At 53.3% G+C, this 16334-nt stretch overlaps 1 protein-coding gene across 2 annotated transcripts; it reads right to left on the reverse strand.

The window, feature by feature from the left end:
- Positions 1-5613: 5613 nt before the first annotated feature.
- LOC147645708 (maestro heat-like repeat-containing protein family member 7) lies at positions 5614-11586 on the reverse strand. 2 transcript variants are annotated; one of them, XM_086874289.1, is made up of 16 exons: positions 10956-11586; positions 10701-10856; positions 10367-10431; positions 10105-10257; positions 9767-9915; positions 9315-9462; positions 8878-9065; positions 8651-8788; positions 8258-8372; positions 7949-8086; positions 7559-7735; positions 7267-7422; positions 7007-7108; positions 6681-6783; positions 6344-6400; positions 5614-6053 (listed from the first exon to the last, which is right to left on the reverse strand). In XM_086874289.1, the coding sequence occupies exons 1-16, from the start codon at positions 11077-11079 to the stop codon at positions 5854-5856; spliced, it is 2169 nt and encodes a 722-aa protein (XP_086730415.1). In that variant the 5' UTR covers positions 11080-11586; the 3' UTR covers positions 5614-5853. The 2 variants fall into 2 exon arrangements, with proteins under 2 accessions (XP_086730415.1, XP_086730417.1); XM_086874291.1 differs by having other exon boundaries at positions 10367-10425; positions 10956-11543.
- Between the last annotated feature and the right edge of the window lie 4748 nt (positions 11587-16334).

Raw genomic sequence — 16334 nt, forward strand, 5'->3', positions numbered from 1 at the left:
CGTGGCAGCGTGATTGGAACTAGATGATCTTCAAAGTCCCTTCCAACCCAAGCCATTCTATGATTCTGTCATTCTATGACTGGTGTAGGACTCTTCCAACTGAAATAGTTTTTTCCACTTTTTTTTGTTGTGTGACCTTCATGACTCACTGCTCAGCTCACTGAGGCAATCTGCCTTCCCAACAGGAACAGAAATGGAAAGCCCCATGAAACACTCATCTTAGATGATTTCACACAGCTCAGTCTCCTGGGAAAATACGGCTAAGCAGCTTTTCCAGTCCGTGCACAGTTCTTCATTGACATAATGCATGAATTTGAAGCAGGGCCATCACCTCAGGGTTACTGTAAACTTCCAGACATGGGTGTCACAAGAAACATCGGACTCATATTTGTATTCCAAGTCCATCAGTCTAAGAAAACAGATCTCCTTGCAGAACCACTCTATATCTCAAATATTGAGCTGCCTGCCTTTGCAGGAATAGCTCAAATTGTTCCTGTGTGAAGAAATGCCCTCATACGTAACTTAAATATATACTTTTACAGGAACTTGATCTCAAAGTATGGCTGAGTGGAGCACTTGGTGCTTAAAATGGCAGCAAACTTGTGTTAGTGCTATTCACAGATAGATCCATCCCGAGCAATTCCTTTGATCCTTAACTCTTTCACACTCCCATCCTTGTCATCTCCCTACTTAGCTGCCTACAGACACTCCATCTTAAAATTCAAATAGTTATGTTATTGGAGACACCTTTAATTTTCTGACACCTCTACTTCTCTGACACCTCTACATATTTTTCTTTACTGTTTGCCACAGACCCTGGAGCACTGTCCCATTCCTGCCCCTCCCTCCTCTCCTCCCCCCAATCCCAGACGAAAAATCCTATTTTAAGAAAAATCCTATTAAGAAAAAATCCTATTTTTTCTTACCTTCTATCCTCTTGTCTTTTTCCACCTCCATATATGCATCTAGAGACATACACACTATTTTTGTTTGGCTGTGGAAAGTTTGTCTTTTCAGTTCTTTACAAAGTATTTGAAAAGGTAGCATTTTTTTGCATTTAATTAAAGGCCATAAAATATCCCAAATGATGCCTTAGAGAAAAAGGCAGCAAACACTGTTGAAAGTCCTGGCTTGTGGTCACTGATGGAAATCCAGCCCCTTAGCCCAAGTGGAAGGGGCATAGCCCATGTATTTGGAATGACAGTTCTGTGTTCTCTTGGTTAGATTGTGCTCCTGTTATGGAATAAACTGATGAAGTCCTCCAAGAAAGATGAAGCTGTGGTTGGTTGTTTGGGCTTTTAAAAATGATGATTTTTAAATGACACATTGTGGCATCTCCCTATGGCCACAGACTTGCAGCCAGAAGTTACACAGAAAAAAAGGACTGTAGTCTGTCTGCTTTCAAATGTCACACCTGCACTGTGTGAAGAACTCCTGGTGACATTGAGGCCATTTAATTTTGGACCATCTATTCCTGTTATATGGCAGAGACTAATAACTTTGAACAGTAGCACAGGTCCCGGCAGGTGCCTTGTTTTCCTTGGGCAGCCTTGGCGAGGGGCAGGAGCTTGTGGGCACAGGTGGCTGGTGTGCTTTGTGTGCCTTGTGTGCCTGGCCTGGTGTGGGTTTTGTGCTTTGTGTGGCCTGTGTGCTGCTGGCTGTGGCTCCGAGTCCGCTGTGGCCATAGGCAGCCCTGGTGGCCGGGCTGTGTGCTCTGCGTGTCTGGGCTGTGTTGGTGAGGCTGCGGGGCACGGCAGGAAGGTGAGCGCTCCTGAGAGGGGAAGCAGCGCCTACGGCCAGAGCGCCCTGAGAGCGCCCGATCCCGCCTGATCTCGGAAGCTCAGCAGGGTCATGTAAATCATGTAGGACTTTTCTCCTAACATGAGTATCCTGGGGATTTCTCAGAGCTGTTTTAAAGGAAAATACAGGACAATGTCCTGGATTCCTTCTTTATGTTCCTAGAAAACCTTCTGCTAAGCTGCTTGCCTGTGTCTTCACTATCTAGCCTGAGACTTGGGTGACTAATCCTATTAATTAAGGCAGCATTATGATTAATAGCTCCTTGGATCAGTCAAAGGTAGATAACATGTTGGAGTCTGAGTGTGTCCCCTTGTTTTTAATACTTAGTTCTAGGATTCAAAGAAACACTGAATTTCATATAATACGAAATTCATGAGCATGTTTTCATGGTGATACATGAAAACAAATGTTAAAGTTAGATAGGAAAAGTGTGAGTGTGTAGATTAGAAAGTTTTCTAAATCACGGGGTGAAAAAGTAGTTTAGAGAACAAGAGACAAGATGGAGGATTTAGGGTTTTTTTCTCTTGTCCTTCTTCTTTCTTCTTCATGTTCTTCTCCTAGGGGTTTTTGGGTAGTAGGAGGTGATTAGATAGAAAATACCGTAGTGCAGCACACAGGTGTTGGGTCGTTGGGTCACTAAGAAAAATAACTTCCTGCAAAAGCTTACTAAATCTCCACCATTTCCCACTAAATCCAAGAAAAATCCCTCAAAATTCTTCAAGTCTCCTCCAAATCCCACAAAAATCCCACAAAATTCCAGAAACATTCCACAAAATCTCCTCAATATCCCACAAAATTCTGGAAAAGCCTCAAAAAATTCCAGAAAAATCCCACAACATTCCCTATAACTTCTCAAAATTCTACCAAATTCCAGCAACATCCACAACATATCCAAAAATGTCCACAAAATTTCACAAAATCCCACAAAATTCCAGGAAAATCTGATGAAATTGTTAGCATTCAGGAACACACATCATCACAGAATGATTATATGAAGGTGCTTTATTGAAGAGCTCTGGGTGTCAGAGATCAAAATCGGACCCATCTTGGTTTTGAGTTGAACATGTTTTATACTCTATCGTTATACAACTTAGATATTAATTATTAAGCTTACACTGTTCTACTGTATGCATTGTTTTTACCCAAGCATGGATTTCTCGTGTTCCCCTCTCAACCCCCTAACATTGTTCCTCATGTTCTTTAAACAATAATTATATCTAATCACATCTAACAATTCTATCATTTATCATATATTGATTACACAGGTGCAGTTTCACATGATCTTTAGCAAGCACAAGGCCTAACATTTCCAGGGCCTACTTTTCCCAGGGCTTGTCAAGCCTAACTTTCTTTCTGAGTTCCCGAATTTCCTAAGATTTTAAAATGTTTTACGATCACCTCCAGATACAAAGAGTCCTGCCTGAACAGTCACAGAGCTACACCTGTTTTTAACTGTAACTTTTATAAATTTTTCCAGAGCCTGCTGGCTGTGTTCAAGGTTTTCTCCCTATTTCCTCCCTAGTGCACATTCTCCAGAAACTCTGCTTTTACATCCTTTTGCATTGATTAAAGTTACCTGCAATGACGAGTCAATCCAAACCCTGGGAAAACTTGAACTTAAATGTGTACCTAGGCAAAATATTTACCTCCCACATCTGAAGCCATGAGCTGCCAAGTACTGTCCCCACTGTCATACCCTGTCCCCTGGAGCTCTGCTGATGCCATTTCAAAGGGGTTGCCAATGAAAACAAGTTTGAATATTTTTGTAGTTTCCACATTGGAATTAAAAGCCTTGACTAGAAAAATCACAAGTCAAGATTTCTAGGATTCTTCCATACCAAAGCTGTCATTCTCACCCTGGATTTTAGAGTGTCTGAACAGTCAGACAAGGTTTTAGTTTTAGACACTACAGACAAAGTCCCTGCTGTTCAGCGATCCCATTCCATCAGCATATAGTCCTGATGATTCCCTTAGGCAGGAGCAGCAAAGGCAAGAATGAGCCAAACAAGCTGTTCCTGTGTTCTCATGTCCGGCACAGCAGTAACTGGGAATTCAAGAATGGATTCAGGAGACAATGGGTGCACAGGGAGCCACCAAGGCTTTGGGATGCTGAAATGGACCAGCCTGGTGCCAGTGCCCGGGCTGCACCGCGCTGAGCTCCAACTGGACAATCTAACAAGGGTTGAATGGACACACCATGGGCCACTGGAGACTCCTACTCCTAGTTCTGCGAGCTACACTATTCACCTGTCATTCACCAGATGATTCTTTCATCTTTGCTTGAAATCCAGGAGAGGAAAAGGTCAACATGGAAAAGTGTTCTCCCAGTTCTAGTGACACCTTGTGCCTGCATACCACCTGTGCCCATGGCAGGGTGGCTGGAGACTGCATGATGTTGATGCTACTTTGCAACACCAAGTGCTCAGGGATTCTGGGATTGCCCAAGTGGAGGGCAAAACTGAGCCGTGTAAGTCCCTGCTTTTTTTCAGCGCATGCTGCTTCTTCCTTTGTTCCAAGCAAGTCCAGGATTTGGTTTCATGTGTCTTTAAGGTGCCTGGACAGATGAGAGGGAGGGCAGCTGCCCCATCAGACTCTCTCTCTCTCTCTCTCTCTCTCTCTCTCTCTCTCTCACTCAGGATGGTGCCAATGCCACTGCCTTGGGACACCTGAGTGTGGAAGGCGAGCTCGCCCTCAAGCACGGCCATCCAAGTCAGTCACGGGCACAGGCTGCAGCTGAAGCTGGCAAGTGTTGCTGTGAGGCTGCAAGTGAAGAGAAAGCCATTGTGGCCAACTCTGCTGAAGCCTTTTGCCAAAGCAAAGGCAATTGTGCCCACAGCCTCCCCCTGTTTGGCACCCGGCTGCTGCGGACGCCTCAGTGCGCAGGTGCCGACGTTGGGGCTGCTGCTGTTCCTGGGCACACTCTGCTGCTGTTTCTGTGGGCTCCAGAGCCGCTTGGGCAGCAGCCACTGGGCAGCCCTGCTGGAGGAGACATCGCCACCCTCCCCATGGTGGAAGCAGCTCTGTGGGCCCCGAGCTCTGTGTCAGGGGGGCCTCGGTCACAGCAGCGTGGCCTGGGCAGCCGCGAGGGCCCGGGCTGGCCCCCAGCCCTGCCTCTGCCCACTGCCCCTTCCTGGAGGCACCCAGTGGCCGTGGCCTGGCAGCACCCCCTGCCCTCCATGTCCCCAGCCAGCCCAGCCTGGGCACCTCGGGCTGTCCCCACCCTCCCGCTGGGGTGGTGTCCCAGCCTCCAGGCCTTCTGCTGCAGGCCTGGGGGACATTTTGGGGCAGCACCGGAGCAGCCGGGTGTCAGGGACCAGGCGGCTGCCCGGGGGCTGCTTATGGCCCTCTGACACCCAATTCCTCAGGGCTTCCCACCACCCCGGCTCCTCCAGGGCCTTCTGTCCCCTTGGAACCTCCTGCCACCCACTCCCTCACATATCCCCCTCGTGCCTTCCCACTGCCTTGTCCCGTCTGGGCCTCTGCAGCCCCTCATCCCTTCACGGCCGCCCAGCACCCCGTGCCCTCAGGGGCTCCCCCAGCCTGGCCCGGCAGCAGCGCCGCAGCCCCACAGGAGCTCCAGCAGCTCCTCAGCCATCACGGCAGCAACACACGGGCAGCAGGACACAGATGGCGCTTCCTGCCTGCCACAGGGCTTGTGGCTTCAGCACAACCACCAAAGGCCAAGGGGCTTCTGGCCATTTCCCCTGCACCACTGCATGCCCCGGCAGGTTGCTGAACACAAGAACCCTTTTCCCTCTCTTCCCCTATGCCCCTCACACCCTGGGCAGCAAAAGAAAGGTCTTGGGACTCTTGTGGTTTATAACATATCCTATATTATTTACATACTAGATGGAAACGAAACGAAGAAAAGAACAATCTCTATGAAAAAAAAAATAACAGATGGCCCATGTGGCCCCAGAAGATAGAGCCTCTCAGCCCTAACATATCCTATATTATTTACATACTAAAAAGAAAAAAACAGAAGAAAACAATTCTTATGAAATTAAAAATCCTGGCTTGCCCAGGTGGCCCCAGCAAACAGAACGTCCCAAATCATCTCTGAGCACATCTCCAGCAGTGCAGCCAGCCCAAGCCCGACAGACGAGGCCGTGTCCTCCATGCCCTGAGGATTTGGTCTTGCATCCTCTGCAGGATGGAATATCGGGCACTCTGGATGGCCCGGAGGACATACAGCGTCTCAAGTGCCAGGTCTGACACGGCACCGCTTCTGTCCTCCGTCAGGCGTTCGAGGGCTGCAAGAGAGACGAACAGAGCCACGGTCACACCCCAGAGCTGTGGGGGCCCAGCGAGAGCCCCCTGCCAGGGCCATGCCAGCCGGCTCTTGCCTTGGCCAGGAGGGAGCAGGGACCAAGGGGGTCAGCCCAAAGCTGCTGGCCACAAATGCCCCACGTGGCCCTGAAATCTCACTGTGCTCTGCCCACGCCATCCCTCATCGGGACAGGGAGCAGAGCCCTCCACAGCCTGGCCAGGGCTTGCAGCTGCCCCCGACAGCCACCGCTGTCAGCCCGCTGCCATGGCTCACCTCTGCACAACACCTGGAGCTCTGCGTGCTGCCCCCTCAGCTGCTCCCCGGCCATCCCTGAGAACACAGAGCCTGTCAGGGTCCCAGCAGCACAGCTCCCTGCCAGCGGCGCTGCCAGCCCTGTGGCCACACGGCCTCCTGCCCCGGCAGGGATCAGCCCGGGCCCTTGCCGCACCCTGACTCAGCCCAAGGGCACGGCTGCCAGAGGCCGGCAGCAGCAGCCCCGAGGGCAGCCGGGGCTCCAGGGCGCCGGGCCCGGGTGCCGCTGCCGGCGCAGCAGCCGGGGCTGGGGCCGAGCTGCGGCGGGGCGGGGAGGGAGCCCGGGCTCGGGACTCACCGATGACCCTGATGGCCGCCGCTCGCAGGGTCTCCTGTGGGTCCTGCAGGTACTGCAGGGCCCGGCGCAGGTGCTCGGCCAAGGGGATCCTGTGGTCGGCCAGCTGGAGAAAGCGGCAGGAGGGAAGGGTTGGCGCGGGCTCTGCCCCTCGGCCGGGCGCTGCAGCCTGCGGCCAGTCCCGGCCTCCCGTGCCCGGCCAGCCCTGAGAAGCCGTGCGGCCCCCGGGTGCAGCAGTGGGCAAGGGCACAGCTGCCAGCCCCACACACTGAGCACCGGGGCCAGGGGGCTTCTCTAGCCTTTGGCTGGCACTTGCAGACTGCCCTTACCACGAGCTTGGCAAACTTCCACAGTTTCTCCTTCCTCACAGGTTTTTCCAGGTCTGGCCTCTTCAGAAAGCCAGCCGCGCGAAGGAGCGTTGTCCGAGAGGCCTGGGGAGCAGCAGAGAGCCGCAAATGGCCCCACAAGCCAGGGCACAGGAGTGTCCCAGTGCCAAGGGCTGGAGGAGGCTGCAGCCTGCAAGCCCGCGTCAGGGCAGGAGGCAGCTGAGCCCCCTGCCAAGGCGCAGCAGCAGCCCAGGAGTCCTCACCTCTGCCACATGCCGATTCTCATCTTGGCAGTGGAAAAAGAGTGGGAGCAGGCTCTGGTACACTCGTTCCTTCAGGGGCTTTCTTCCTTCTTCTTCTGCCGAAGACATCACTCTTCGAAGGAGAGACATGGAGAGCAGCTGCACCTGGCTATGGGGCTGTATGAAAGGAAGGAAGGAAAAATGACCTCATCATTGGCTTCTTGTGGCCCACATTGGCGCAGGCCTGCAAATGCACAGGGCACAAAGTGTCCGGGCAGCAGGCAGTGGCCGTGGCTGGGGCACAGAGCCTTACATTGTCCAGGAGTTTCAGGAGCGGCTCAGCCAGCTGCAGGGCCCTGCGCCAGGATATTGGGGTGTCTTCATCCGTGAAAATATAGCTCAGGAGAGCAATGCTCATCCTGGCCACGTCACTGTCCAAGTCCCACAGGAGGTGCACTAGTCTTCCTGTCAGGCTCTGAATTCTTTCGGCCTGTGCAGAACACAAGGGTGTGAAAGCCCGGGCAGCTGCTGCAGGGCCCAGAGGCCAAAGCCCTTTCCCAAAGCACTCGGGCAGCTGAAGCAGGAGGCAGGAGAGCTGGGAGGAGCTGCCTCAGCGCCCAAGGCAAAGGCCAGCCAAGGCCAAGTGACAGCATTGCCCAGCCTCATGCTGCCCACACGGCTTCAGCTGCTGCCCCCTTCTCACCATGGAGGGACGGTCCCTTAGCAGGAGGAGAGCCCTGAGCACCTGGTGATGCATGTCTGTGGAATTGTACCACAGGTACTTATACAAGATGTCCATTAGGCTGTCACCACAGTCACTCAAGTCCAGGCAATCTAGGAGCTGAAAGGCACAGGGCAGTGAGAGGGGAGCCGGCCGCAGGAGCCTGGAAGTGCGCAGGGCTGGGCCCAGGCAGCAGCACAGGGCGCGGGTGCCGTCGCAGGCAGCTGTGGCTATGCAAGGGGACAGGGCTGGCAGGGAGCTGAGCAAGGTAGTGCTGGCCATCAGACTCACCTCCACAAGGAATGCCATGGCAGAGACATCCCAGAGTGGCAACGGTTTGCTGAGCACCTCAAGCAGGTAGCTTAAAATGCCTTTACACAAGTGGGCGGATGCACGGCGCATTACCCTGGAAGGCAGAAAATGGCACAAAGAGTCTCAGCAAGGGTGCGAAAAACCTCTCCCAGGACTGATGGACACAGTTGTCCTATTGCCCCAGCACCCTGTGAGGGGATGTGGGCCCGTGAGATGTGGCTGCTCCTGGGCACCCTCCTCTCACAGCCTTTTGCAGTCTCCTTGGCCATCCCTCGGTGACGAGGCCCTCAGGCCCATGGCCACGGGGACTGTGGGGGGCATCCCGGGCAGGGGGCACAAATGTCAGAGGCAGTGGGGAGAAGGGGGGCTCACCTGGCCAGCAGACCCACGGCATAGTGGTGGGTGTCAGCACAGAGCAGCGTGTCCCAGCCACGCTTGCGTTCCATTGCCACCACCACATGCTCCAAGTGGAGACTGCAGAGCAGGGCCTTCAGGGTCTGCACTGCAAACCTGTGTGCACAGCAAAGCCCAGGTGACGCTGGGAGCGCTGGCTCCGAGGCTCGGGAAGTGGCAGGGACAGGAGGAGTGGCATGGAGCACCTGTTGGGGCTGGTGGAGAGGCCGTGTTGCTCCTGGCATTCCTTCCAGAAGGTATGGACGTCCTCTGTCATATACAAAGTACTGAAGTACGTTTGGAAGAGCAGATGCACGAAGAGGCGGGGGAAATAGACTGTGAGGATCTGTGGGCAACAGGGCCCCTGGAGGATCTTCCACATCACCAGAGTTGCCTGCAGAGGACAAAGCAGCCCGAGACAGCGCTCAGTGCCGGGGCGTCCGTGTGGCAGGGCCTGAGCGTGGCAGGGAGAGGCCGGGGGAGACGCAGGGGGAGCAGCGGGCCTGGTGGCCCTAAAGCTGCCCCTAGGCCAGGTTTGTGGCCAGTGCCTGAAGCAGGGAGATGCAGTGGGGGAAGGAGGCAACAGAGCTGCTGGAGAGGCGGCCGGCCTTGCGGTGAGCAAAGGCCAGCTCCAGAAACTCACAGTCAGGGAAAAGACAGCCGTCTTGTCCCCATCAGAGGTGCCCAGGTTTTTCTGCGGCCAGCTCCCCACCACATTGACGAGGAGCGGTGTCACTTCCTCTGAAATCCAGGGTGAGAGCAAGATGGTCGTCCACATGGCCATAGCAGCTCTGCGGGGTCAGACACAGCACCGTGGGCTGGGCAGCAGCGGGGAGCTGAGCTGGCCGCCAGCTCTGCCTGTGCCCACTGGCCCTGAGCGGCAGCAGCAGCCAGGCAGCCCAGCCCTGTGGGGACAGGCCCCTGAGGGGCAGGCTGGCAGCACGGCAGCGGGCTCGGGGGCCGACTTTGTAGCAGGGCTGGCAAAGGGAGCAGCCAGAGGGCCCTGCAAGTCTGTGTTGCTCACAGCCCTGGGCCGGGCTGTACAGGGTGATGGGCTGGGGAGCCCTGAGGCCTCGGGGCAGCTGGGCCCCATACCTGTCACACGTTGGGGCCACCCGCAGGAGAGTGATGGCCACATCATCGGGCTCTGCCTCGGCCACTTGCATCAGGGCCCAGTCCATCCTGTGCTCAGCAGCCTCATTGGCCATGAGCCACTGGTGGATGTACCTCACCACGCCGGGCACCTGGAGAAGGCACAGGGAGACTTGGAATGCTAGCAGAGGGAGTCAGCAACGTGCCCAGCTTCTTCCCCAGACAAGTGCTTCTCTTCCAGCACGCTGCCATGGGCTCAAAAGCTCCAAGTGAGCAACAGGCGTGGCTTGGGAAAGCCAAGCAATTGCTGGAGGATCAAAGGCTGGCCACAGGCTGCTTACTTGCTCTGGATTGAAAAGAGCCGTCTCTACAAGCAGATCCAGCTGGGCAGCGCTGCTCTGTTCTACCAAGACCTCTGAGGATGTCTTGACCTCAGTGTCCATAGTCAAGCTGGTGTCTTCCTTGCCAATTCTCTTGATGTATTGGTAAAGAAACTGTAGGAGAAGGGCAGGAAGGCAGGGAAGTTGCATGGAGTGCTCCAAGTGCGGTGCTGGGCTGAGCAGTGCCAGCAGGCCCAGCGCAGGTGGGGATGGCTGCAGGTACCTGCGCTGCTCTGCGGAAGCGGCCACGGGCGGTGTCCTGCTCTTGTGTGCCGTCCATGGCTGCATCTGGCAAAGAGCAGCCAGAGCTGAGGTGCTGCAGGAGAGGCCGGAGAGCACAGCCCAGCCCTGCGTTCCCCAGGCAGGGACAGTCCTGGGATGCCCCAGGGGATGCAGCACGGCCACTGCTGCGGGGGCAGCCCCAGCCCCTTTTTTGTGCTGTCCATGGGTGTGTGTCCACAGGACAGTGTGGGATGGGATGAGATGGGATGCAATGGGATGGGATGGGGCCAAGATGGCCGCAGGCACCAGCCCTGTGGCCCAGCTCTGCCACTCACCCTCCTCCAGCGGCTGCAACTGCTGCACCTCTTCGGTCTCTGGTGCTGGGGCAGCTCCAGGGCCTTCTTCCTCTTCTTCCTCTTCCTCCTCCACCCAGGCCAGCTTGGGCACTCTTGGGGGTCGCTGCTCCGTATCTTCTTCCAGACTCTCCAATCCTTTCCATAGGAACAGCACCAGGGGATGGCATGGCATGGAATGGGATGGGGCCAAGCTGGCAACAGGCACTGGCCCTAAGGCCGAGCTCTGCAACTCACCCTCCTGTGGTGCCTGGAACTCCTGCACCTCTTCAGACTCCTGTGCCAGGACAGCTCCAGAGCCTTCTTCTTCCTCCTCCTCAAGCCAGGCCAACTTGGGCACTTTTGGGGGTCGCTGCTCCATGGCAGTGACTGGATTTATGGCTGCTTGCAGGAGAGATGGCTCGGAAAAGCTCGGAGTCAACAAGTCCTGCAGTCGTGCCTGGAAGGCACCTGCAAGACTCAAGTCCTGGCAAGATTGCAAGACAGCGAGTCCTGCACTTGGGTCTTGAGGGCTCCTGCCACAAGGACAGGAGGCTCCTCGACAGGGATTGTGGTCTGGTCTCAAGGGCAGAGACTGCAGGGATGGGCGACACGTCGGAAAAGCTCCGGGTCACCAAGTCCCACGGTCTGCCCTCAAGAGAACCTTAAGAAGGAAGGCTCAGCAAGGCCACAGGTCAGCAAGACCTGTGGTCTGGCCTCGAGGTCACCTGTAGGAACAGTGCTTCAGAAAAGCTCCAGGTCCGACACAAAGGAGTGCGCTGTGCGGGGGCTCCTCACAGCACCGCTCTGGCGCGTCCTGACCCGTCGCGTGCACCGAGCACTGTGGCGTTGCCCTGTCACCGCCAGCTCCTATGGCAGCACGTGTCACAAAGGGCCCTTTGACATCTGCTCCCGTTGCCACCATCCCACGGTGACCGTGCTGCAGCGTGTCACAAAGGGGCCTTGCACACCCTGCCCTCCGCCCTGGGGCCGCCCCCATCCCCCCCCAAGTGGCCCAGCTTGGAAGGAATCCCTTGCCCAAAGTGTCTAAGACAGCCTGACGGGATCTTTAGGAACAGCTTGTTAGAAATGAAATGGAGCCAAATTTATCAATAAGAATTTTATTGAAAACTTTGTAAAATTTACTCATGGAAATGTCTCGGTGTTGAGAGACAGGTGTCTGCTAGGGAGGGCAGGAGCCTCCCTTGGAATGAAAAATGTAGACCCCCCTCCCTCCGAATTATGATAATCTTGAAATCAAGGGGCTCTCAGGCAGAGATCTGGGGATAGGAATGACAGTTTTTTACTAATATTTATAACCAGGCAAACAAACAACAATAACTACAGCGTTAGCAAGAAAACAGAGCCAGGGACCCTGTGACAGCTTTCTGGGCTGAGACGGGAAAGGATGGAGGAGAGGCTTTGTTTCACAAACCCCCTCGGGTTGGCAGTCAGTGCTGGTGCTCCTGCAGGGCTCTGAGGAGCACTCAGCTGGAACAGCAGGGATGAGCTGAGATCCCGGGCCAGTGGCTGAGGTGGATCAGCAGCTCCGTGGCGGTGGCTGGCACTGCCACACGTCCCGGCAGGACAGGGGGTGCGAGGCCACCAATGAAGAGGGAAGAAGGAGAAGAAGCAGCAGCTCCATCTGGGTGATGGCGAAATTCCCTTCTCCCCACCACAACAGCTCTGTACCCAAAGTGTTCTTCTCCGAAGCTGAAGAAGCCACCAAACTGTCCCCACCCTCCCCTTTTCCTGCCCCCTTCCCCCCCTGGGCCCAGCCAAACTCTTTATCTTTCCTCAAGCACCCACCAAGTACCCGCAGTTAAGTTTTCCCTGCAAGTCATGAGTAAAAATTCCACAGGCAAGCCAGAACTAAATAGAAAATAAAGGACACCTAACCCCCAACACCTGTAAGTTGTATCTTGAGAGTCAGACAGGATCTTTGTTTGCCAGAAACACCTCTGAAGTTTAATCAAGGCATTAGTCATCAAAATTATTTTGAAAATTTAAAGATCAAAGTAGCCAAAATACTCAATGTAACTAATTGCTGGGTTTGTTCTCAGCTCAGGTTGGGAGGAATGGGGTTCCCTCGGAGGGCTCACCCTGTGGGGTGGCCAAAACTCTGTCAATGGGCTCTGACTCGTAACGAATCCAGTGCAGGGACACTCAGAGAAAACTGTGCTGTGGAACACAGGAATGCAATTATCAGTTTTACAGGATTGACTGAGCTTTCCCTTCCGGTAGAAACCAAGCCCTGTTCTAGCTGGAGGCCACAATGTGAAAGGATTTCTGTGCTTTACCATCACAAGCTTACTCATCCTTTTTCCTCACCCTCATTCACGTTAGGAACAATAATTCTGTTGTCCATGGAGCTGGCACCTTTTGAATTCCAGAATAATGTCTCCAAGGTCCTTTGCTGTTCAGCTTTAATGCGCTGTCTGTGGCTAACAAGGCTTGCTGGGGTCCTTTTCCCTTTGGCTGGAGAGGTGCCGGGTCCCAGTCCCTGAGGGACAGCCAGGCTCCTGTCTGGAATTGGTGTGGAAGTCCCTCAGGGTCACATCAGCCTTCACATGGAGCCCTGTGGATCTGAGCATTCTCCAAAGGGGCCGTTGGGGCAAACAGGGAGATTTGGTCTGGCAGGGTCTGTAAAACAATATCCCATCCCATCGACTTGTTCTGGCAGAGAACACTTGGCTGCAGGGACATATTCCCATTGTTCCTGCACAGGTCTCATGATTCAAACAGTGTTGTTTTTGCCCAGAGCTGTTCCTTCAGCTGGCTTGGGAGGGCCATTTGGCCTCTGGACCCACACTCTGGCTCCTTTATTAGGACTGCTGGGTCCAAACTCTTTTTATCCACAAATGGAGGCAATTTGAAGTGGATATTCTTTCTTCACAATTATTTTTCCAATTGCGATATCAATATTTCTTCTAACTTGTCATGGGGTTGAACAATCAAATCTTGTTCACTATTGTTTAACAGACTTACTTCAATTTCTCCTTGATAATCTGCATCAATTCCTCCTCCCATGACATGAACCCTTTGCAACGCCGAGCTCCAATGAGCAGTTATCAAACCAAAGTGTCCTGGAGGAATCTGAATTCTTATTCCTGTATTGTAAACTCTCATTTGCTTCTGATTTCTCCTAATGAATTCCAGTGCATGAAGGTCCAGCCCTGCAGCCTCTGGGGTGGCCCTGGCAGGGGCCATCACAGCCAGAACAATTTCCCAGGCAGTCCAAGTCTCACTGTCCATGGCTGTGTTTGCAAATTGGGTGCAGCCGTGCACACCCAGGGGTTTCCATTTCCCAGTGGGCCCATGGTTAAGGGCATGGAGCCCATCTGGGAGATGGGTTCTCCACCGGGACAGGTTCCCATCTCCCCATTTTATCAACTGCTCTTTTAACAATTGTTCAACCAATCCTGCAGCTTGTAGATAGTGTGTTACATGAAAAACCCAGCAGTCTTAATCACTGTGTTTTTCCCAGGAACAGACAAAGCATTCCACATCACAGCATCGGCAAACCCTATAAAAATAGCCAGTTTTATCCCTTCCTCCTTTATTCCTTGTATACAGTTCACAATGTTTACCATTGACATTTGGGTCTTTGCTAGTCCTTTTTTGTAGGGTATTTTAGTGTTACAGTGAGCAGCCAAAGGTAACAAATTGGAATTGTCAGCATTATTTCACATTATCGATTTTTAGTTAAATATATAAATATATATTACTGTGTTGTTATTACTATTATTATTGTTATTGTTATTGTTATTTTACTTGGACAAACAAGCCTAGGGTTGGAGAGCCACTCCAGACACTGGGAATTGCTGCAGGTGCCTCCAGCCACAGGTGAGGCTCCAACCCCGCTGTGAGAGAGGGCCCAGCTTTGATAGTGCTGAATAAACAAACTGACAGCACTTCTGGTGTGGGAACATCTGGTTTCATCCTCCTCTTGCGTCCCTGCCAAAGCCTGGCCAGGCCTCAAGGAGGAACCAAGGGGGTTGTCTCTGACCATACACCCCAAACAAGGCCAGATGTCAGATTTCATGGCCTTGTCTGGCTTCTAAACACAGAAAGGTCAATCCATGTTTCATTGATGAGTGGATACATCTATCACAGTGTTCATGACCATGAATATTTCAGTAATGAGCAGATGGACAGATAACCCTTGGTTGGAAGGTTCATTCAGAGATCACCTTTGGCTCAGGGCCTGTTGTTCAGGCCTCACTCAGGGCCTGTTGTGCAGACCTTGGCACTTCAGAAACGAGGTTTAGCGGGGGGCTTGACACTGCTGGGTGACTGGCTGGACTGGATGAGCTCAGAGGTCTTTTCCAGCAGAATGGATTCTATAATACCAGGATTCTATCTGCTGCATTCAGCTAGGTCCATTACTTAGCAGCATTACTTTAGTCCAAAGGCCCCCTCTTGCTCAGCTCTTGTGGCCTGAGGCTTCAGCTCCTTCAGCTCCTGGTGCTGAGCTGCTCAAGCTGAAGGAGACCACTCGGAGAGAAGAATAAGTTCATTCAATTCCTTCTGGGACACGGAGAGGGGAAATGTGAAAACAGGAGCATTGTTTGGTGTGGCCTCCTCTCTGCTCTTCACACTTTCAGTGCTTTGAACCAGCCAAGAGCTTTCTCCAGGATTCAATGAAGCAGCTGTTCCTGCTCCCAGCTCTGGCTCTTCCCAGTCTCTGACCTTGACTGGTTTTGTCCCTCTTGCTGTGCCCTCTGTTCCCCCAGGGGGCTGCCCCAGACTGAGGGATCAGATGCAGGCACTGCTGCTGCTCCCTCGGGACCAGCCCCAGTTTGGTTGTTGCTGTCAGTGCCAGCAGAAGCCGTGGCTGGAGCAGCGGGTGCTGACAGTGCCCCAAGGCCTGGGGCTGGAGGGGTCCCTGGGCTGGGGCTGGGAGGGAGCTGCCCCTTGTTCTCCCTCTGCCTCCCGCAGAGATGGGCCGGGCACAAGTGGGGCAGCAGAGCCAACAGGGAGCCTGCGAGTCTCTTGCAGCCGTGCCTGTTCAGAGTTTGGCCTTGGAGCTTCAGGTGGGCAAAGGCAGCTGCTCTGCTCCCTCTGCGTGTGCCCGTGTTCAGCACTGCTGCTCCATCAGTCTGTGCCCAGCAACGGGGAAAAGCCTCAGCCCTGCAGGGCCAGGAGCTGCTGGGCTCTGCCTGAGCAGCTCAGCCAGCGGGAAGGGAGCTGCTCCACACGGGAACCAGGAGCAAAGGACATGCCTTTTCTAGGACATGTTTTCTGTAAAAAAAACCAACAAAAACAACAAAAGCAAACAAAAAAACCCCGAAAAAAATATGAAAGATAAAAATTACCCCCAAAAATGTAGTGGAGAATCTTCTATAACACTGGAGTAAGAAAGAGGTAACTGATCTTTTGAAAAAGAGAACTCAGCTTTGATTTTAGTTCCTTAGTTTGTACCCGTGCTAGTGAAAAGGATCCATTAGCTGCCTTCCTTGAGAGATTTTATGGATGTTTTCCAATATTAAGATATTTTACACTGCAGTTAAATGAATAGAAAATTGAAATACATGTTCTTCATGACTGTGTCTTGAGTGTAAAAATTTTGCAGTTTGAAACTTGGACCTAAATGATGAGTTCGGCGGGAGAAATGCAGCACTCAATATGAATGAT

Source organism: Cyanistes caeruleus, unplaced genomic scaffold (assembly GCF_971803275.1).
Source record: "Cyanistes caeruleus unplaced genomic scaffold, bCyaCae1.hap1.1 HAP1_SCAFFOLD_187, whole genome shotgun sequence".
NCBI lineage: Eukaryota > Metazoa > Chordata > Aves > Passeriformes > Paridae > Cyanistes > Cyanistes caeruleus.